The sequence below is a fragment of the Copadichromis virginalis genome, linkage group LG22 (assembly GCF_057382275.1).
Source record: "Copadichromis virginalis isolate Kocher_CV1m ecotype Utaka linkage group LG22, C_Virginalis_male_GT1.1, whole genome shotgun sequence".
NCBI lineage: Eukaryota > Metazoa > Chordata > Actinopteri > Cichliformes > Cichlidae > Copadichromis > Copadichromis virginalis.
The window spans coordinates 3,178,281-3,202,211 of NC_140638.1; the positions used below are offsets into that span (position 1 = coordinate 3,178,281).

Genomic DNA, 23,931 nt, shown 5'->3' on the forward strand with positions numbered 1-23,931 from the left:
AAATGTGATCCGGGGCAAAAGAAGTGTAACATAAACTATTACCCACACAGTAAAATTGTTATGGCCCTGATCTGGCCCACACAATGTGCTTACACATGGCCCACATACCGCAAAGTATGACGGCCCTTTGGTGGCCCAGATCAGGTTTGCCAGACGTGGCCCACACATGGGTCAGCACAAGGCCAGCTTCAGATACAATGGTGGTCCTGTGCTGGCCCAGAAGAGTTTCAGCTCTGGCCCCAGATGTCAGCCTAATGTTTACCTTAATCAACCCATGTAATAACAACATGTGGCGGAACATAATAGTGCAACAATAACATGATGAAACTCTGTTCAGACCCTTACAAGTACGCATATTGAGACAGGCCCAATGTGAAGCAGCGAATGCTATACAGGGCTTCACAGTGCTTGCATGGCCTTCAGAATTCACTAATACTCTCCAAGTACTTTCACCAAAAAGGCTTTTACTATCCAGATAGCTTCTTTCTCCTTCCATCTGTATCTCTAGCGTAGCTGATTGGTACATGAAGGCACACACAGGTGTCCAAGCAGCGCACACAGATTGGGGGAGGGTCAGTCCTGCCTCCACACCATTTATCCACATATTGATTAAACTTATGTTTACATGCTTTTTATCAGCATTTATTATATTTAATTGCTTTTTATCAATATTTATTCCCATTGTGAAATGAGTATTTTAATCAAAAGAGTATCAATATTTATGCTTTTAATCCCGTTTTTAACACTGGGTTACAATTTCATTAGCAATTAATTTAATAACCCTCTATATTAACAGTTACACACTATATAGAACAACTTTATAGAATTATATTTGTTTGCAGATGTTAGCAGCTATCAGTGAATAGTTATCAGCTATTTTGAAACAAAACTGTAGAGAGACACGGCTCTCTGACTCTGAAACAAACAAACTCAACAACATAATTCTCCACTAGGCCTTTACTGAATCCAAATTCAGTTTCTGCTCGTTTGTGGGTCTCTCTGCATTCAGTTTAGTATTTAATAACAGGAATGCATGCTCTGTTGAGGTGAAAGAAGGTGACTTAAAAATGGAAGAATATCCTATTTCTTTGCCTGTGAAAGTCTTGGGTGGTTTTTAAAGTTTAGTATATTAGCTGATTGACGATTTCCTGAACCTTATGCTAACTTTGAACTGAAAATACTTCATCTTTTTAACTTATCTTTGAATAATGAGGAAACAAGTCTTATATCTCCATGAAATGGGTTGTAGTAGACAGTTGTTCAATTACTTTTGAGTGTCTGGCGAAAAAATCCTTGTGGGTAAAACCTACACACCTTTTCAATTCAAATACAATCAGAAAGTTAGACAACCGACTTTGTGATCTTGATTATATTAATGTGATTGATCTGTTACTAAACAGCTGTCAGGGGTTGCTGTGTGGATGTGAAGAAGAGGGGACCCAAACACAGGACTCGTGGTGAGGATTAAGGGAGTTTATTGCAATGGCAGGATGAACGCATGAGCAGAACAGGGAAGAAGACTGGCTGACTGGACTGAACTGAACTGAAAGGCAAACATGCAGAGTAGACAGCAGTGACAATATCAATGACAAGACAGTAAGTGAGTAGAAACTGAGGACTTAAACACACTGGCTGAATAATGACTGATTGGAGACTGGTGAGTGAACAGCTGAACATAATTGAAGTAACACACAGGGAAAGGCTGGCATAAAGAACAGGGAGTGAAAACAGAGAATAAACCAGACATGAAACAAACTGAAAATGCTGGGTCAACGACCCAGGAACCCTGACAACAGCATGTTGGAGTCAGTCCAGGAGAAAGTCACACCAAAAGTTTCAATGCCCCGAAGATATCATTCATCATGACTTTTATAGCAGTAGCTGAATGAATGTTTAATTCTGTTTTTAATCTGCTGCAGCAGTTTGTAGTTAAGGAGAACACTTAGAGATCCTGAATGAATAAATAACAGACTAAAAACAAAAATACTTGGACCTCGAAAGTGCATCCCAGATCAAAAAATTATAATTATACTATTTTACATTTTTCTTGAAACATGTTGGCCGATTGAAATGACACCTGTGAATTCACAATGTGATGACTGCTTATGAAGTCATGCTGGAGTCACTGTGAATATTTCCATAGAGAGGCACTTTGCATCAGCAGCACCATGCTCCAGTGCTCTGGGAGAGTTTATAGTCCTGAGAGTTGAACACTGGATGACTGACAGCTGTCCTTCATCACAACAGAAGCCACAGAAATCCTCCTCATCAAAAACATGACTTTGATCTGCGTCCTCATCTGGACTCTCCTCTGCTGCTGCTTCACAGGTAAAGTCCAGAGAATCAAACTCCTCTCCTCTATCAACATCTGTCCCTCTGAAATGAAGCCCACAAAACCATGAAGCTGCTTTATGTTTTTGTCTCTGTGTCCTCAGAGTCCAGAGGACAGATCACAGTGACTCAGCCTGGAGCAGTGAGCTCTGCTGTGGGAGCAACTGTGAGCATCAAGTGTACGACCAGTCAGGATGTTAATGTTTATAGCAACAATCACCGTTTAGCCTGGTACCAACAGAAAGATGGAGGAGTTCCTAAACTGCTCATTTATGCTGCTAGCACTCAAGCATCAGGGATTCCAGCTCGTTTTACAGGCAGTGGATCAAACTCTGACTTCACTCTGACCATCAGTGGAGTCCAGGCTGAAGATGCAGCAGTTTATTACTGTCAGAGTTATCACTACATCAACAGTCAGGATGTGTTCACACAGTGAAAAACAGTCGTACAAAAACCTCCCTCAGTCAGACTGAACAGAAACTGAAGTGACTGCTGCAGCTGGAAGATACTGCAGAGACTGATACAGTTCACTGAGGACACACACACACACACACACACACACACACACACACACACACACACACACACACACACACAAATAAATGCTTTTTATACCTTAGTGAGGACATCTAGTTGACTTAATGCTTTCCCCAGCCTCTTACCCTAACCTTAAAAATGAATCCTGAACTCTAACACCTAGCTGAAATCTTAAATTAACTGTATCCCTTACACTAAACCCACATTTTGAGCCTTGTGGCTATTTAATAATAGGAGACCAAAAAAAGGTGACTTGACCATTTCTTCACCTGAGAAAGTCTTGGGTTGTCAGTGTTCTTTGGGTCATCATCTATTTGCACTGTGAAGTGCTGTCCAATGCCTTTCCAACTACTCCAATGAGTAACATTGGCTCCAACATCTTTGACAGATGATGTGATATGCTTCAGATCAGTTTTCCTTCTTCATCATTTTCTTTTCCAATTATGCTGATAAAACTTCATCTTGGAACTGTTCCTGATTTTTCTGTGTTTTTCTGGCAAAGTCTAATCCAGTCTTCCAGTTCTTGAGTGTAACCAGCAGTTTGTAACTGGTAAGAGTTTCCTTTCATGAAGATGACTCTTGATCTCTTGGTAGTAGACTTAGACTATGATACAGCCACCTGGGGCTACTGTAGCTCAGAAGCATCCATCCAATGCATCCATCTCAGTCTAAATGTGTTTGAATGTTGTATAGAAAGCATTCCAGTAGGAAAAGCATACAAAAATGTTCTTGTATTTCTTTATGGGTGAATGAGCAGAAAAGCACTATAGAAAAACCAGTCCATTTCCCCTTTAGAGAGTATTTTAGACTAATGAATATGACATGTAAAGTACTCAAAATTAAGCTGTGGTAGAGTTTTTCCCCTTAAACTATGAATGCTGTCCTCATTCGTCCTCAATTGCTCAGTTATTTTTGAGCCTCTGAAAAAAATAAGTAAAAAAAGGAGTATCCTTGTGGCACAGACGTCCACATGTTATCTGCTCCAATACAGGACCAAATTTAGAGAACTTACTTTGAATTTCAGTAAAATGTTAATTTGATTGATCCATTACTAAACAGCATTATTTAACTGATACAAGTCTGTGCTGACTTAGAGTCACAGCAACCAAAACAAAACTAGACCAGGGGATGTTAAAATATACTTTTCTGAATAAATATGAATCATATCATTTAGATGATTTTACAAATGACTCTCAAACCATGTTGACTGATCGAAATGACACCTGTGAATTCACATTGTGATGACTGCTTGTGATGTAATCCTGCTGGAGTCAGTCAGATCATTTCCATAGAGAGGCACTTTGCATCAGCAGCACCATGCTCCAGTGCTCTGGGAGAGTTTATAGTCCTGAGAGTTGAACACTGGATGACTGACAGCTGTCCTTCATCACAACAGAAGCCACAGAAATCCTCCTCATCAAAAACATGACTTTGATCTGCGTCCTCATCTGGGCTCTCCTCTGCTGCTGCTTCACAGGTAAAGTCCAGAGAATCAAACTCCTCTCCTCTATCAACATCTGTCCCTCTGAAATGAAGCCCACAAAACCATGAAGCTGCTTTATGTTTTTGTCTCTGTGTCCTCAGAGTCCAGAGGACAGATCACAGTGACTCAGCCTGGAGCAGTGAGCTCTGCTGTGGGAGGATCTGTGAGCATCAAGTGTAGGACCAGTCAGAATGTTTATGTTTATAGCAACTATCACCGTTTAGCCTGGTACCAACAGAAAGATGGAGGAGTTCCCAAACGTCTCATTCACTCTGCTAGCACTCGACAATCAGGGATTCCAGCTCGTTTCACAGGCAGTGGATCAAACTCTGACTTCACTCTGACCATCAGTGGAGTCCAGGCTGAAGATGCAGCAGTTTATTACTGTCAGAGTCTCCATAACATTAACAGCCAGCTTGTGTTCACACAGTGAAAAACAGTCGTACAAAAACCTCCCTCAGTCAGACTGAACAGAAACTGAAGTGACTGCTGCAGCTGGAAGATACTGCAGAGACTGATACAGTTCACTGAGGACACACACACACACACACACACACACGCACACACACACACACACACACACACACACACACACACACACAGAGTGAAAATGTCATTGTTGCTAAAGGAAAAGAAAGTTGGAAATATATCATTTATTTTTAACAAATCATTTATGACCTTTGACTTCTGCTTCATACCAGCTCAAATAAATCTCAATTTCTAAATATCGATCATTATCAAAAATCATATTTCTGTAAGAAAAAAAATCTAACACTAAATGAAGTCAGCAAAAGTCAGTGAGTCATAATTATCTGCACAATTTAGCAAATACTTCAAATAGAAACTTTAAGTCCAAATCAGTCAAATGATCAAATTTCCATCTTTTCTTTCTCAGGTTTTTAGATTTTCTCTTTTTTGCTCTTCAACACTGCCACGGTACAAAGACCTGTTGACTTCCTATTCATGTTTTTTGATTATTAATATGATTCGTTTCATTTATTTTCTGTTTTCCAGTCGCATTTCTTCGTCCCTCTGTTCCTTATGTTCTGTCAACCCGTGTCGCAGAGCTATTCTCTGGTTCCCTGTTTTATTTGGATTCTGCGTTCTGTGTGAGTGTATTCGTCATGTCTGATGAGGTTCAGCTGTGTCTGCCTTCTGTGGTGTATTCCCTCGTTACCCTCTGTGTATATTAGTATGTGTTCTAATAATAGCACTGACACATGTTCACATTCCTCAAATTGAGTTATTAATATTTAAACAGGTTATAGTCAAAGGTCAGCTGCCAATCTCAGAGTTAACCAACTCTGACTTTAAACTTAGGAGTTAAAACTGCTTTGTTCCTGAAAGCAGTTGAACAAATTGAGTTGAGCTGGAATCTTGAGCTCTCAGTTTGAGAAGAGATGAAGGTAAATTTATTGAACTGTTTACCTCGACTTAAGCACATACCTGTGTACTGAACAGTCCTCGTCAGTGGATCCCAACACCAGTATTTGACAGTAACAGGTGAGCCTCAACTTTAATTGGTAAAGAGACACCATGAGAACTGACATTACAATACTTTTATTTTACAAAAGTCAGCGTCTTTCAGTTCAAAGTTTGTTAGGCAGCTATTGCACATTTAAAACAACAACACAAACACAACGCAGCAACAAGAAACTATGCAGTATATTATAACCGAATACTTAAACATGACTGCACAACAACCTTTCAAAAGAACATTTGTAGATGAATTGTTATTTTCCTTCCAATACTTGAAGCATTTTCTGAGCATCACTTTTTGGTGCATGGCTTGTTGCATGCATACCCCACCTGTCTCAACGGGACTATGAATACAACTATATACAGTCACATTTGTAAGAACAAAAAACCTTTATACTAAACACTTTTAAAATGTACAATTTTGAAGAAGCCCAGGAGCAATCCCATTTCAGAACACTTAGAATAACACAACTTCATCCCAAAAGGCCACAGGTTTTAACCACAGCTTTCCAGCATCAGTTCATGTAAATGCAGCTACAGCTTTCCAAATCCCAGGAATCCTTTTAATGCAGTGTTCATAAGATCTTTAAATTGATCCTCGTATGCAACTCCTGATCATAAAAGTCTATGTTGCAGGACCCCAGTGGTGGAAGTAAGTCAGCCCCAGTTATAAAGACCAGCAGCTCTTCAAACGTGTGGTCCACCTCTTGCTCTGTTAAAATACATACAACTAGTAAATAAAGCGTAATGTGTAGGTTCATGAATAAAAGATTTATAATCAGTTACACTGACTGTTATGTAGAGCGGTTGCATTAATGGTAAATGGTAAATGGCCTGTATTTATATAGCGCTTTACTAGTCCCTAAGGACCCCAAAGTGCTTTACATATCCAGTCATCCACCCATTCACACACACATTCACACACTGGCGATAGCAAGCTACATTGTAGCCACAGCCACCCTGGGGCGCACTGACAGAGGCGAGGCTGCCGGACACTGGCGCCACCGGGCCCTCTGACCACCACCAGTAGGCAACGGGTGAAGTGTCTTGCCCAAGGACACAACGACCGAGACTGTCCAAGCCGGGGCTCGAACCGGCAACCTTCCGATTACAAGGCAAACTCCCAACTCTTGAGCCACGATCAATTTAGGAGTCAAAAACAGGTTGTTAGGCAAAACTAATACTGCGAAGCATCGTATAAAGAAAAAGCAAAGCAATCCTGCCCTCCTAAGACACAGGACATAAATTTTTGTCCTCCGAGTCGGAGACCTGTATGTCAAGGACCCTTGACAGGTATTCATATACCTAAATGCCAAGACAAAGAAAATATGTGTGTCGTCATTAGGATAGGGATTTATGTTGGTGTGAGAGACTGTAGCCTTCAAGTTCATATTGTTAAATGACAGTTATGACATGTTGTGTTTCAGGTGATTTTACAGAAAAAAAAACACCAAAATAACGTACTGAATACTTTTAACAAAAAAACTCTGTATATTAAATTACTTCTAAAATACCTACCCCAACACTGATCACGAGAATAGACTCATTCTTATACAGCGCTTTTCTGCTCCACCTGCTCAGTGTTTTATACAACAAACTGCAACATGCTGAAACATTTCATTACACAGCATGCAATGAATTTGCATAAATGTAATGTCTTTAATATCCTGCTTAGTAATGGCAGTGTCTCTCAATTCCCCTTCGCACTTACTCTTTAACATAAACTTTGCTTTACTTCATGTATTGAAAGTGACTTAATTCTACTGACTCATATAGACTACAGATAGCACACTGGCTTCCAATTAGAACCCTGGAAATCATTATTTAGAGTTTAATATTGACATCACCACAAAAGTAAGACAAACAGTCAATTCTTATTTAATATAGATTTTTTTTTATTCTTTAAAACTTTAAACAAACTTTAAACTTTAAACAAAGCAATGAAAAATGAGAGAAGAAATTGTATTTTTATTTTTTAAAGCTACAGAGTGCAGACTGAAAGTAAGACCAGCATGAAAGTCACAGTTAGTCAGGTCAGGACTGGGGACACTGGTCTCTCATCAGTGGCTCTGAGACCAGAGTGTGGGAGCCCTGGGTGGCCTCACAGGTCACAGAGCCCACCTTCATCCAGTGGTCTGCAGGGAGCCTCAGGGTGCTGCTCCAGCTGTAGAGGCCGTCGTTCTCCTGCACCACGGGGCTCCTGCTCTCCTCCCAGCTGATGCTGCCACTGCCATCCACCTTCCAGGACAGACTCCAGTCTGAGGGGAAGCCCTTGTTGGCCACACACATGACTGTAGCCTTCCCCTGTTTCAGCTCCTCACTGGAGGGACCCAGCACCTTCAGGGCGGGGCGGGTATCACCTAGGAAACACCAATCAGCTTAGAGGACAGGAACCACAATTTGAATTTCTCCGTTAAGAAGTTTCTGTCAGGTGTTTTTTCTGCTCCACCAGTCATTCACTCACACATTGTTTCACTTCCCTTTAAGAAACCTCTCATGCATATCAGCACAGAGAGAATCATCACACAGTTTGAGCTGAAATATGTTCAAACTACACTGGAAATAAAAAAACAAAAAAACAAAACAAAGATGTGTCAACAATTTTAAAAGATGTTAAGCTTCAACATCATCAGTTCTTCGTAATAAACAGCTTGTTCTGGATAAGAAACTCAATACCACTACTTACCTCATGTGTTTTTTTTATTGCTTACATTGTTGTAAATGATATGATACAATAAGAACACCAGAGATCTTTATCTTCACTCTGTGCAGTTTAACTTTTTTCATTGGAAATTGTCCTGAGTGTCTGAATAATCATTTCCAAGGCTGACTTTGTTTCTTAGGACAAAATTTATGAATAAAATATGTAATCAGTTACACAAAAAGTTTCCTAACCTTTCATATTAAATGAAATTAAAGAAAAGAAAAGAAAATTACATTTAAAAAAAAAGCTCTAAGTCTGACTTACTTCCAACTTGCAGTCTGGTTCCTCCACCAAAAGTCCACCACAGTGATACAAACTCATTGAGGCGCCGTACAAAAACCTCTGACTGTAGAGAGACACGGCTCTCTGACTCTGTCAGACTGGATTAAAACTAAAAGCTCTCGAGACTTAACCAGATGTATGTATATGTAAAATATCCTCAAGTCCACTCTGATGTTTTATATTGTGTTTAATATTCATTTTAACATTTATTCTGAAGCTAACTTTGTTTCTTCATGAAGATTTATCTAAAAACTATTTTCCTGAGGTTTTTTTAGGCGCATTGAACAGAAAAGTTAAGATAATCAAAAGAAAGAAATTTGCTAAAGTAAATGAGGTTTAAGTTTGACTTACTTCCAACTTGCAGTCTGGTTCCACCACCAAAAGTCCACCACAGTGATACAAACTCATTGAGGCGCCGTACAAAAACCTCTGACTGTAGAGAGACATGGCTCTCTGTGTGACTGAACTAAACCTACAAGCCCTCAAAATACAACTTTACCATCAGAACTAGAAATAATAATGAATAATATGAAACATCCCAGATTTTCATTGGAAATTGTCCTGAGTGTCTGAATATTCATTTCCAAAGCTGACTTTGTTTCTTAGGACAAAATTTATGAATAAAATAATTAATCAGTTACATAAAAAGTTTCCTAGCCTTTCATATTAAATGAAATTAAAGAAAAGAAAATTACATTTAAAAAAAAAAAGCTCTAAGGCTGACTTACTTCCAACATCCAGTCTGGTTCCTCCACCAAAAGTCCACCACAGTGATACAAACTCATTGAGGCGCCGTACAAAAACCTCTGACTGTAGAGAGACACGGCTCTCTGACTCTGAGACAAACAAACTCAACAATATGAATTCTTTAAATCATAATTTCATAACATATTAATATTATAATTTTTACATAAAAAACAACGAAACACAATAAAACTATATTCCAATAATCCAATTTGGTCATTTACATTTTACAACTGTTAAGATACATCACTTTAATGCTTCCACCTTCTTTCTCATAACTCTAAACATTAAAATTAATTTTCAAGCTACAATCACAAAACTTAAAACTCATCAGGTAAATCCTCACAAATGCATCAAAACAGTTTTATGTTCTCTCACAAACACTTAGTGTCTTCAGATCGCGCACAGAACCAGTTAAAATGATAATACTGCTGAGCATTACACACTACGTCACAAAACAGAGCATGAAACTCAGGTCTTTCCAGTCTCACAGTTTGTCCTGTTATTCTACAAAACATATAAAATGTCAACCTAAAACAGATGATGATTCTGAGCAGGGCCGTGCAGAGATGCTGGAAGGGACGGTGCTCAAAGTTCAAAAGGGGCACATGGAACCAGGCTGAATAACAACAACACTGTTGCTGTTGAGGGGTTGCTGCTGCTCCTGCTGCAGATAGTGATGGAGGTCTGTGTTGCTTTGAGACTGTAGACAGTAAAAAGTCCACAGCAGAGATGGTAGCTGATTAAAGAAGTGTTATGAGATGATCATAAAATGCAAAGATTGGTGACAGCGCTCAGAAGCATTAAACAACAAAACTGTGGGAAATGAACTCGGCTCTGCCTGTGAGTCACTCTTCCATCTCCTCATCTCATCTGTCACTCTCCACTTGCTGTACATCTCAGAACAGGGCACACTCTGGTGTTTCATTAATCTATTATTTAATTATCCATACTTAAAAGCTCATGCACCTAATCCAAAATAAAGTAATGATAGAAAAATGTTATAGAACCAAAGCATTGTGTTTATTATTGTTTTTATGCTTGAGCACCTCTGCTATACAACAACTGGTACAGGCGTTATTGTTCCCTGTTGTGACGGAGTTACACCGTCCCGGGCCGCAGACAGCTGATCTGGGTGCATACATGCACCACCACCATTAGTTTCTACAATTACTGCGCGTCTTTTTGTCGACCGGGCAGATAAACAAAAAGGGGTGAGAGGTATATTTTGAGCAGCGCAGAAGGTGGCCAACATATTTTCCCACTTACCTTTAATAAAGCCGGTCGCGGAGACTCGCTGTGATCGCCGATTGTACGGGGGTTATGCAAGCCGATGGTATGGTGTTCTCGGGTTCAAATAGTGGGTTTGCGCGCGCTTGAAAGGTCACGCGAACTGCATTATTTTTTTTGTTTGCTTTTTTGTTGTTGTGAAACACTGTAGGCTGCCTGGAAGTGGCCATAAATGTCTGTATATACATTTATGTATTGTAGGAATACAGCTGGAAATAAGCTGAGGGGGAAAGATTGTTTGGTAAAAGAAATAATAAAGAGATGACTATTATGCCTAGTGGGAGGGGCCATGGGGTATAAAAGAAGGCTGTCAGGGCCTACCTGGGTTCTTTCAGTGAGATGTTACAGAGAGGGTAACATGCAGACTGTGTTTTGTATATAGATGTTTGTTTTGTGTTGACTTAAGTTAGTTTCCTATTTGCTTTGTAAATAATCTTTTGTGCACCTGGGAGGCCGGCAGAATAAATTATCCACACTGAATGCTTCCTGACTACGCCTGCATTTGTTCGGGAGAAGTTTAGGAGAGGACCCCGCGACATATGGTGTCAGAAGTGGGATTGCTAGTCGGAAGAGGAAAACGCGCCTCCCAGTTAAGCGCACAGGGCTGCGGTCCCAGCAGCATGAGCTTCCAGTGGAGAAGACAGCAGAGGAGCTGGCATGGGACACAGTGCCGGTGTCGTCTTCTTCAGCAGAGGAGGAGGAGGAGGTTTCCGGCAGGATTGGTCCAGAATTGCCTACAGCTTCGACCTCAGCACGTGACCCAAATGGAGAGCTGATTGCGATGATGAGGGACTTCCTGGCGGGACAGCAAAGGAGAGAGGAGGTTTTTTTGGCAGAACTCAGGGGGCTGAGGACTGTTTCCCCTCCCAACGCTCAGCTGCATTCAGATTTTGCTGGTCAACAAAGTCCAGCCCAAGCACCAGCCGGAGCAAGCACCACAGCAGCAACGGCCACGCCAAGCACCGCAACAGCAAGCAGCCCCAGAATGGGTCTGCCTACACCTGCACGTCAAAGAGGATACCGGGATCCCCCAGAGGAGGTTCCCTCTCGTCAGTCACAAGCAGTGACCAACAGCCTCGACCAGTCAGTCTCAGAGTGGATGCGATCTGTTGGGCCAAAAATTCCACCCTATCAGATGGGGGAAGACATTGAGAACTATTTGTTGCGTTTTGAGCGAGTTGCCAAAACCTGTAGATGGCCAGAGAGTGAATGGGCCTGTCGTCTGGTTCCACTGCTATTGGGGAAGGCGTTGGAGGCCTACACTGCAATGGATGAAGAAAGAGCCCATCGTTATGAAGATTTAAAAGCGGCGTTGCTAACCAAATTTGACATTTCCCCTGAGACGTATCGGCAGAGTTTCCGGTCCAATACAGTTCCACCTGGTGAGAGCCCCACTGAGACCTATTATCGCCTGAAGGGCCTCTATCGGCGCTGGATCCGACCAGAGCAGCATACTAAAGAAGAGATGGGAGAAGCTATCATCTTGGAGCAGTTAATCCGGGTACTTCCAGGGGAGGTGAGGACCTGGGTGAGGGAGCATGAGCCAGCAGATGGACTGACCGCTGCTAAGCTGGTGTCACAGTACTTCAATGTGCGTAAAGGAGCACCACCTGCACGCTCATCTGGGATGCCACAGCGACCACCACTCCCATCATCGGGTCTTCTGAAAAGGGAGAGCAACCCAGAGCCACCAGAAAACCCCAAGGCATCAAACTTACGAGGAGCGGGTAAGGACTTTCTTTGTTATTATTGCCAGCAGCCAGGTCATAAAGCCTCGGTATGCCCTATCCGGAAGGCTAAAGTCACTGGTGCCTGCTATGCACCCCGGCTGGAGATGGAGCCCACAAGGGTCCAGCCAGTGGATGTGCAACGCTATAAAAAAGTAAAGGTCAATGGTCTGCAGGCTACTGCTTTGCTGGACACTGGTAGTTTTATGTCTTTAATTAAGCATAGTTTGGTACCAGTGAACAGTGTGGACTATAGCAGACAGGAAGAAGTTTTATGTGTGCATGGCGATAAACATCCATACCCAAAAGTGGAGGTAACAGTGACTATTAATGAACAGCCATACCTGTTGTCAGTTGGGGTGGTACAGAACTTGCCTGTAGAGGTTATTCTGGGGATGGACTTGCCTGTACTCATGGACTTGCTGCAAGAAAAAGAAGAACAGTGGACAGAGACTGATGTGGGGGATAAGGGGAATGCTAAATTAAACGTGTCTGGCCCAGTGGTCACTAGAGCCCAAATGAAGGCTGGATGCCAACCCTTGCCAGACTTTGACAGTAGTCTGTGCGAGGGTGGCACTAATGGGCCAAGAAAATCCCGCCGCCAACGCCGCATTGAGAAGCAGCTATGGTCAAAGGGGCCGGACACTAAGAGCATGAAATGGGATGTACCAGAAAATATCACTTTGTTGCAAAGGGAGGATGAAACGTTGAAAGTTTTCTTTGCTAATGTGACTGAAGGGGGAACTGGGAAATGGGGAGGGAAAGAGAAGTTCATTGTTGACAAAAATGTGTTGTATGCAGTTGACGGTGACCACCAACGGCTTGTGATACCTTCTAGTTGTAGACCCCTCATTATGCAATTAGCACATACCCTCCCCTGGGCAGGTCATCTGCGTCGCCAAAAAACCTATATGTGAGTTAGCTCACGTTTCTTTTGGCCATCAATGTACACAGACATACAAAAATATTGCCGTACATGCCCTACCTGCCAGAAAACTTGTCCAGCTCGCAAGTCAGACAGGGCCCTGCCACAGCCACTTCCGGTCATCTCCACCCCCTTCCGTAGGATAGCTATGGACATTGTGGGTCCTCTGGTAAAAAGTAGTCGGGGTCATCAGTACATTTTGGTGGTGTGTGATTATGCGACTCATTTCCCAGAAGCGTTCCCCCTGTGTGCGCTCATGGCACCCAATGTTCTGCGTGCACTGGTACAGCTGTTCTCCCGGGTGGGGATACCAGATGAGATTTTGACCGACCAAGGGACTAACTTTACCTCTAGGTTGATGCAGCTCTTCCACAACCAGCTAGGCATCTCTGCCATCAGGACGTCACCCTACCATACACAGACAGATGGGTTAGTGGAGAGGTTCAACCAAACTCTGAAGAGGATGCTGCAGAAGTTTGTGTCAGACACTGGGAAAGACTGGGACCAGTGGCTACCCTTCCTGCTGTTTGTGTACAGAGAAGTTCCCCAGGCTTCCACTGGTTTCTCACCATTCGAGCTACTCTATGGTTGGGATGTGCAGGGGCCATTGGATCTCCTCCGGAAGGGTTGGGAGTCTCCTGCTTCTGCTCCAAATGATAAAGGAGTGGTGCAATTTGTGCTGGAAATGAGAGATCGGTTGGGGAGATACCATGAAGAGGCCGAGGTCAACCTGCGAGACGCTCAACGAAGCCAGAAGACCTGGTATGACCAACAGGCCCGGCAACGTGAATTTCAACCTTTTCAAAAGGTGTTGTTACTTCTCCCGTCAGCCAACAGTAAACTTCTGGCGAAATGGCAAGGGCCATACACAGTTCTTCGCAGAATGGGGCCAGTGACCTATGAGATTCATCATCCTGAAAAGAGGAAACCGAAGCAGACTTACCATGTGAATCTCCTGAAAGAATGGGAAGAGCGTTCCCACCAGGCCCCTGCGAAAGCTCTGATGGCAAGAGAAATGCCAAGAGAAGGGAAGACAGAACCCGAGCAGGGAGCCGATACGATGTCTCCGGTGCTGACTCATCTTACCCCACAGCAGGCTGCTGAGCTATTCCAAGTCCTTTGGGAGACTTCATCTCTGTGTTCAGTTAACCCCGGCAGGACCACCCTTGTCGAACATGTGATACGCCTAAAGGATGGACATCCCATCCGCCAACGTCCATACCGGGTTCCACAACACCTAGTGGATAAACTGCGACAGGAGGTGGAGAAGATGCTGGAGCTTGGGGTGATAGAGCCGTCCTGCTCAGAGTGGTGTAGCCCGGTGGTCATCATCTTCAAAGATGGCTCCCTACGCATCTGCATTGATTTCCGGAAGCTTAATTCCATTTCAGAGTTTGATGCCTACCCCATGCCTCGAACCGAGGATTTGCTGGAGAAGATCGGAGCGGCCAGGTACATCACCACCTTGGATCTTTGCAAAGGTTACTGGCAAGTGCCACTGGAGGAGTCTTCTCGACCGCACACCGCCTTCAGGACACCTGCCGGCCTGTTCCAGTTCACGGTGATGCCATTTGGCCTACATGGGGCACCGGCCACCTTCCAAAGGCTGATGGACAAATTACTACAGGACTTTAATAGACAGTAATATATGATGAGTAATAATTAAAAAAATCCATACACATAAAACACACACACACACATACGGTGACATTTTATACCTTCTCCAGAATTCTGTATATACTACGGCCACAAGTTTTCATCATGATGCTGATCCAGAATCCTTCCCTTATTATTTAATTCTAGTGCTATAAGTGTCATGGTCCTGGGTCATGTGACCCAGTGTTTTGTGTTAATTATTATTATCTTATGCTTTAGGTTATTCTGGTTATGTCTTTTGCTATGATTTCTAGTTCCTAGGTTTGGTTCCCATGCTCCCTCTGTTCCAGTTCAGTCAGGTCTCTGTGTAAAGCCCGTGGCTGTGTCCCAATTCAGGGTCTGCACGCTTGAAGTACGCGCACTACGTGTACTGCGTACGGTGCGTACTATGAGTACGAGAAGTGCGGAAGTGAGAGGCTTGTGAAATGGGACGGTCTAGCCTGCGTCGCGCTGTTCAGGTTGCCTAGCAACCATGATGCTAACCGCGAGAAACATTTCATACAGCTTTGTGTGACAGAAATGAAGGAGAAAAAATGTCTTGTTGGTCATTCATTTTTGTCATGACATCACTTTGATTAGTTGAGTATCTGAGGACTGGAAATATATATATATATATATATGTGTGTGTGTGTGTGTATATATATACATATATTACAGCAGTGAGCTTGAACTTGAAAGATTCAAGTTGCAGTTTATATTTTCTATCACCTTAAATCTTCACTCAAAAGTGTATATACAGATGTATTATACATAAGAGACAAATATTGTTCGTTTAATATGTTGGCATTATTACATTTGGCTCAATGCTTACATACATGTGTGAAAAGGAAAATGTACGAGCTGTGATAACTGTGTCTGATAAAATGAAGAGTAGACTGATATATGAAATATTCCTTTATTGGGTGAGAAAATCAGACCATGTCATAACTGCTGTAAGTCATACAGAATAGATATCAGAGCCTTAAACAGGCTGACGTCTGCTAAATGGGTCAAACTGGGCAGAAAGTCTACAAACACATAACATCCTTATAGAATATGATGTAACACTATAGATCAACTTAGCTCAGAATATATAAAGCATATAAACAGTTACAGCAATATGATGCAACACACACAGCAGCTGCTGTAAGATTAGCATTTTGTCATGTTTGAAATATTAATCTAATATAATGTGTTTCTGGCACTTCTCCCCCTGCAAATTTGTGTCTTTGTCTCATTTTCTCTGTATCTCTTTGTACAACTTTATAGTGACAAAAAAAGGCTTTCTATTCTAACTTGCATGTTTCTGTCAGTCAGATGATTTCCATAGAGAGGCACTTTGCATCAGCAGCACCATGCTCCAGTGCTCTGGGAGAGTTTATAGTCCTGAGAGTTGAACACTGGATGACTGACAGCTGTCCTTCATCACAACAGAAGCCACAGAAATCCTCCTCATCAAAAACATGACTTTGATCTGCGTCCTCATCTGGACTCTCCTCTGCTGCTGCTTCACAGGTAAAGTCCAGAGAATCAAACTCCTCTCCTCTATCAACATCTGTCCCTCTGAAATGAAGCCCACAAAACCATGAAGCTGCTTTATGTTTTTGTCTCTGTGTCCTCAGAGTCCAGAGGACAATATACAGTGACTCAGCCTGGAGCAGTGAGCTCTGCTGTGGGAGCAACTGTGAGCATCAAGTGTAGGACCAGTCAGGATGTTTATGGCAACAACCATTTAGCCTGGTACCAACAGAAAGATGGAGGAGTTCCTAAACTGCTCATTTATGTTGCTACCACTCGAGTATCAGGGATTCCAGCTCGTTTTACAGGCAGTGGATCAAACTCTGACTTCACTCTGACCATCAGTGGAGTCCAGGCTGAAGATGCAGCAGTTTATTACTGTATGTGTTGGCACTATCCTAACAGTCTGTGGGTGAGCACACAGTGAAAAACAGTCGTACAAAAACCTCCCTCAGTCAGACTGAACAGAAACTGAAGTGACTGCTGCAGCTGGAAGATACTGCAGAGACTGATACAGTTCACTGAGGACACACACACACACACACACACACACACTGTAGATCTCTTAAACAAATACCATCATTTTTTGCACAGCAAGGAAAAGTTGGAGAAAGTCTCGGGAAACAATCTCTCATCTTGCAAAAATTATTTCTCTGAAATGAAGCTCCCAAAACCATGATGTGTACGATTATGATAAAGAAAGCTGAGCAGTGTATTGAAAAAAGCTTGGCTATGACCTTTGAGCTCAGCTTGAAAATAGATCTGTGAAGGTTCTCAGTCATCCAGGTGCTCGTACTCTAAGGAGCCAGCAAACCTACAAAATGTCTTTGGGGCAAGACTTCGTTCCCTCTCACCTACTCGAGGATGACAGTGTGGAAATAAGTGTGCAGTCAGTTATTAATACTCGTCTTCTACCTGGGTGTTGTTGGGTCTGTGTTTCCACAAGCCCCGCTGGTTTAGAGACTAATTCATCATGAAGAAAACGAGACAGTCAGCGATCGATCGATTTATTTGCAATGGAGGCCTCGTCGGTGTCTACCACAAAATGACCCCAACGACGGCCTCCGCTTGCTGCCTTTTATTGGGAATTGTGTGTGTGTGTGTGTGTGTGTGTGTGTGTGTGTGTAAGCTGGTGCCAGGAGTCCAGCGGTCCACCTAAACAAAAGGCTCTTATACTTAAACAGATACAGAGTAGGTGTCCTCCCATACTATTTAAAGAAGGTACGACCTCACTCATGACCTTAGGATGTGTGTGCATGCCAGAACACTCTGGAAGAGTCTTTGCAGACTACCAAGGATCAGACCTCTATCATTATACAATTGATACCTCTAAGCATATATGATTACATGATAGAGCCCCTTTTTATGGCCTCTATCAACCCTCATCGCCTCACTTCAGGCATTCTTCCTGTGGGGGGAATACTTATGACTCCTCTATTGTCCTTTTTATCTCTGCAGAAAACCTTTCTCGGAAAGGGTATTGGATCCAGTTGTTTTACTGCTGTTATGATCCCACCTGTTGAATCACTTTAGCAGTCTTGTAGAAGTGGTCATGATGCAAATGACAACAACAATGACACAAAGGAAGACCCTCTTCAGATTGTCAAAGTATGCTTAGCACAGTGACACAGCATTAGGTGATGTTCATAGGAAATTGCCGTCGGTCATTCCCCATCACCACCCTAGCTTCTGGTTTCTGTGCTGCTCACAGAATCACGATGCCATCATTGAACTCCCTCTGTGCTGTCGATTGGAGCTTGGCACGCTCCCCTCACCCTCAGATGCCCGTCTGTAGTATTTTTTTCTCTCTTACTTTCTTTGCTAAATGTACCTGTATATTGTTTATATGATCTAAATATATTAACAATGAACAATTTCTTTTTGTTCTCAGATCAAATAAAACAATTCCATCTCAAATACTTTTTTTCCACATAATGAAAGTATTTGTGTAGAAATTAAAACTCTTTGCAAGTAAATTATTGTTTTATCATATATCCTGCGTAATTTAAAATACGAAAATATTAAAACCATACTAAATATAGAAGAATGTATTAAAACTATCACAGTAAAGCTCCTGTTAAGTAAAGGTGGTATGAATAATTTGTTTTACAGAGACGAGTAAAACTTTGATTTTCAAGTCCTTTCACTCTAATTACCACTGGAGCAAAGCTAAGTTAGAAAAAATTAAATGTAATGCAGGGCTGTAGAGTGCAACCAATTTGGTCGCAAGTGCGATTAAAAATAATCTCAGGTCGCAGCGGTACGACAAACTACTCGAGTAAAATAAATAAATAAAAAAACACTCTGCAACTCTGAAACTCTCCCTGTGGTCAACAACCGACACACATTATGCTCCTATCATGGTCTAAACCAATCAGAGATAATCAGGGGTGGGACCTCTCTGATTGGTCGTAGTTCAGATATTCATGTAGTCCGTCTGTACGTTTGAAAGTACAGGCAGATAGAGAGAGGTGAGTAGCTTGAATAAAGCGACATTGATTCATTAAATCCTAAATCGAGTTTTAAACATAAATATATTTTCCCAGAAACGCCGGAATCTCAGGTTAAAGATCACAAAAGTATTTTATCAACCACCAAACAGTAAATGAGAGCAGGTAAACGGATTCCACACAAAGACACACAGCGTAAACACACAGAGGGACCCGACGCATCAGAATCAGCTTTCTCTGCTTTCTCACACGACGGCACGTAGACGGACACGCCATCGGGCTGAAAGCCGACAGCTCACTGATTCTGATGCGTCGGGTCCGCACTGTTTACGTCTTTTTTGTGCTGATTCTGAGCTGCAGGTTTTGTCTCTCTCCAAGCAAAATTGACTGAACCAGCAGCAAAAGAAGCAACAAACTATTCACATCTGATAAACATCGTCATGAATTCCCTCTTACTTTACTGTTTTGTTTCCACCAAGATAAAAATCACACTTCATGCACAGCTCTCTCTCTCTCTGTACTTCAAGAACAGTTTCCCGTCTCAAATCTCTGTTTTCTGCATTATTCCTTCGCTTATTACCCACCAGTCTACCGTTGTTTGCAGCTCTGTCAGCCTCTGTGTTTTTTTCTTTTTTTCTTTTACGTCAATGACCTCGGACAAGAGAGCCTATTTTCTGCTGTTCAATACTGAAGAAATGTAAACTTTTTAAAATTATGCAAAATTGCAAAATAGTTTTAAGATTATCTGCTATAAAAAGCCAGGCCAGGAATATCTCCTTCATGTTTTCTGTTTTTTATTCTCAGTTACTTTGACACATGGACATTGTTAGGATTGATATTTTTTATATTGTCATTTGTGCTAAAATATATAGATATATAACCATTGCCTTTATGTGTCCTAATATGGCTATCATTATGAAGAAAAAGCCAGACAGTCAAAGGGGCTTTCTTTTGTTTACATTTACATCATGTACACTTATATAAGTTGGTTGGAGTTTTGAGCCATGGGTGGACATGACTCAAAAATGGGGGAGAAGATCATAAACAACTTGATCCAATTTCCTTTAAAAAACTTTTTCTGCAGTGACAACAGGAAAGGAGAGGAGTTGTAAATGCAGATGATTCACCAGGTGACTCGATCACCCCACAGGGTGTCTACAGTGAGAAGATTTGGGGGTTTGAAAGGGGTCATAAAGAGGAGTGTTGACCAGGCTACAGCTTTGAAGATAGCTGGAAGCCACATGGACAAACCAAAAACCAACGGATGTGTTTGAATGCCTATGTCTGCATACATTTGGATTGTAGTGCATATTCTTTTGAGAACGTTGATTCTTGTTTTTGACTGTTGACATTCATTTGTTTCCTTGCAGGATGTAGTTTCCTGTGTGTGAGATGAATGAGAAGTAGGATAATTGCTAAGCACGTTTCGTACATGTATGAACTGTGAACTTTTGCAGCAGTAGGAAGTGAATGATGTGAGGAGCTGTGTGTGAATGAAGCCTATACTGAACTGTCAAACACAAGGGTGCATAAGTGGAAATTTATGTACAAAGTTGACAAAAAGGGGGGACTGTTGGAGTCAAATTGTTAAATGTTGTCATTGTGTTACTTAAATGTGTAAGACTTAGTTCAAGCAGCATGGTCAAAGACATTCCTTTGTCTCTGACCACCTCTCCAGCCTGTTTGTTGGTGGGGGAGGCTGTAGTGTTTCATTATAGGGACATCCTATGTGAGGGTTCTGTTTTCTTGGTTAGTAAGCTTCCTGCTTTTATGACCCTTTTGATAAGCAGGAGGTCACACAAACGCACCACCAAACAAACATACACACTCACATACACACAAACACAGTGCTTGTGTTCTCAGAATAAAAAGCTGCAAGGAAGGCTGTTTACTTGATGCTGGCTAGCAGACAGGTGAGGAGCGTTTAGCTCCAAGAGCCTGGTTCCAACCAGCCTCCCTTGCTAGCAAGTAAAATTGCTGTTCATCTTGCTTCCTTGTCGTTAACGGGAATAAGTTTCTAAACCAGCGGGGCCTGTGGAAGCGCAGAGCAGCGATCGCGGCGAAGCTGCTCCTCCGGCACGGCGGCGGGATTCCTCCAGATCGCTCGCTAACACTGTGGAGCATCAGCAGTGAGTCACGGATGTTAAAAAGCGTCTGTCGCTCATACACCAACAGGGAGTGGGTTTTCCAAGCTAGCAGGGACACCACTAAGAACACAATATGCAAACATTGCAGAACCGAGAGAAAGACGGCGTGCCATAACACCCGGTGCCATCTCTGCATTCTTATGGCCAAAGAGTGCCAAAGCACTTTAAGCACAAGAACAAGATTGTTAGTTAATCATTTACAAATCAAATCAGCAATTTCCCCCCAAAAAAGGGCACATGTAAAACCGCGGTGTTAAGCGATGCGGTTGAAAAAGTGGCGCACCAGTGCAACCAAGGCAAAAAGTTATTCTAGAGCCCTGTAATGTTAAAGATAATTAGAACATGAAGCCACTGCTTAGCTTAACTGAAAACAATTCTGGGATTTGTTTTTTGAACTTTAGCATCACAGTTGAACAAATGAAAGACCAGGAGAATAACAAAGTGAAAGATGAAACATCGACCAAATCATTTTAACAATGTTCAAGTTTGAAAATATACAGCTTAATAAAAACAGGATGACTTTATTTGCACAACAAGATCATGTGAGTTGCTAAGAAGGTTCGTTTTTGGTATAGAGGAGTTTATTTGTTTTGGATGTGAGCAATGCCAAAACAAGAAAACAGGTCCTTATGTTCCCCAATCTTCCCAAACAGAAAATGAAAAGTAAACCAAAGACGAGTTTCTAAGCAATGCTCTTAACCAGGAAACAAGTGTTTCAACAAAAATGGCCTTTCACTCCTTAACTGCTGCAAGGTTTACATTTTACTGTTTGACTATTTACACTGCACAAGTTTACTCTCACAAATTAAACCCTTTTTGGGTAAAAAAAAGATGGAGGACCTGTACTACTGTGTGTGTGTGTGTGTGTGTGTGTGTGTGTGTGTGTGTGTGTGTGTGTCCTCAGTGAACTGTATCAGTCTCTGCAGTATCTTCCAGCTGCAGCAGTCACTTCAGTTTCTGTTCAGTCTGACTGAGGGAGGTTTTTGTACGACTGTTTTTCACTGTGTGAACACATACTGACTGTTGATAACATGAAAACTCTGACAGTAATAAACTGCTGCATCTTCAGCCTGGACTCCACTGATGGTCAGAGTGAAGTCAGAGTTTGATCCACTGCCTGTAAAACGAGCTGGAATCCCTGATTGTCGACTGCTAGTGTAGTAAATAAGATGTTTGGGAGTTTCTCCAGCTTTCTGTTGGTACCAGGCTAAACAGTGAGCGCTGCCAGAAACATAAACATTCTGACTGGTCCTACACTTGATGCTCACAGTTCCTCCCACAGCAGAGCTCACTGCTCCAGGCTGAGTCACTGTGATCTGTCCTCTGGACTCTGAGGACACAGAGACAAAAACATAAAGCAGCTTCATGGTTTTGTGGGCTTCATTTCAGAGGGACAGATGTTGATAGAGGAGAGGAGTTTGATTCTCTGGACTTTACCTGTGAAGCAGCAGCAGAGGAGAGTCCAGATGAGGACGCAGATCAAAGTCATGTTTTTGATGAGGAGGATTTCTGTGGCTTCTGTTGTGATGAAGGACAGCTGTCAGTCATCCAGTGTTCAACTCTCAGGACTATAAACTCTCCCAGAGCACTGGAGCATGGTGCTGCTGATGCAAAGTGCCTCTCTATGGAAATCATCTGACTGACTCCAGCACGACTCGTTTAAAAAGAGTTTTTCACAGCATATTTGGAATGTGACTCAACTGAACACTGTAGATTCATAGACAGGTAACAAATAAAGAAAAACTCGACCTCTACAATGAAGTGATGTGAAAGCTGTGTAAATTTGAGCAGATCAGAATCAGAATCAGAATCAGAAAGGGGTTTATTGCCAAATGTTGAGCAGGTTTACAACATCAGGAAATTGCTGCGGTGCTTCAGTGCAAACATACTGTCATAAATTGCGCTTAAATAGACATGAAAAAAATAAAAGTAAGAATAAGAATTAAAAGTGCTACGTAGAAAGATATATACATGAGTGCAGGTGGTGATCAGTGCAAACATGGAATGATGCAGTGAACACAGCGTAGGGTCATGTGTTAGTGGTGGGAACAGTCATACGTTTATTGTTCATGTGTCCGACAGCAGAGGGGAAGAAACTGTTCTTATGGCGAGAGGTTCTGGTGCGAATGGACCGGAGTCTCCTGCCTGAGGGGAGCAGGTCAAACAGACTGTGTCCAGGGTGAGAAGGGTCAGCTGAGATCCGAGCTGCACGCCCCAGTATCCTGGAGGTGTACAGGTCCTGCAGAGATGGGAGTCTGCAGCCAATCACCTTCTCAGCAGAGCGCACAACACGCTGCAGTCTCTGTTTGTCCCTGATAGTGGCTCCAGCGTACCACACGGTGATGGAGGAGGTGAGGATGGACTCGATGATTGCAGTGTAGAACTGCATCATCGTCCGTGTTGGCAGGTTGAATTTCTTCAGCTGCCTCAGGAAGTACATCCTCTGCTGGGCTTTCTTGATGACGGAGGTGATGGTGGGCTCCCACTTCAGGTCCTGGGTGATGGTGGTACCCAGGAAGCGGAATGAGTCCACAGAGGTGATGGGGGTGTCAGTCAGGATGATGGGGGGAGTGGGGCTGTGTGCTTCCTGAAGTCCACAATAATCTCCACTGTCTTCTGGGCATTCAGCACCAGGTTGTTGTGGCTGCACCAGGACACCAGACGTTCAACCTCCCTCCT

The 23,931-nt window shown here is 42.5% G+C and overlaps 1 protein-coding gene and 1 pseudogene across 1 annotated transcript; one reads left to right on the forward strand and one right to left on the reverse strand.

Annotated features, from left to right (window-relative positions):
- The first annotated feature begins 4,293 nt into the window (after positions 1-4,293).
- On the forward strand, positions 4,294-4,784 carry LOC146682410 (Ig kappa chain V region 4135 pseudogene; annotated as a pseudogene).
- Positions 4,785-7,701: 2,917 nt separating this feature from the next.
- Positions 7,702-22,864, reverse strand: LOC146682411 (immunoglobulin kappa light chain-like). The gene is made up of 4 exons (XM_085446606.1): positions 22,690-22,864; positions 22,266-22,582; positions 9,545-9,596; positions 7,702-8,190 (listed from the first exon to the last, which is right to left on the reverse strand). The coding sequence occupies exons 1-4, from the start codon at positions 22,739-22,741 to the stop codon at positions 7,865-7,867; spliced, it is 747 nt and encodes a 248-aa protein (XP_085302732.1). The 5' UTR covers positions 22,742-22,864; the 3' UTR covers positions 7,702-7,864.
- Between the last annotated feature and the right edge of the window lie 1,067 nt (positions 22,865-23,931).

Coding starts and splice junctions, on each gene's coding strand:
- LOC146682411 (XM_085446606.1), bottom strand. CDS start 22,741: ATGACTTTGATCTGCGTCCTCATCTGGACTCTCCTCTGCTGCTGCTTC. Junction 9,597..22,265: donor ATGTTATCAACAGTCAGTAT/GTGTTCACACAG, acceptor CGCCTCAATGAG/TTTGTATCACTGTGGTGGAC. Junction 8,191..9,544: donor AACCAGACTGGATGTTGGAA/GTAAGTCAGCCT, acceptor GGTGTTTCCTAG/GTGATACCCGCCCCGCCCTG.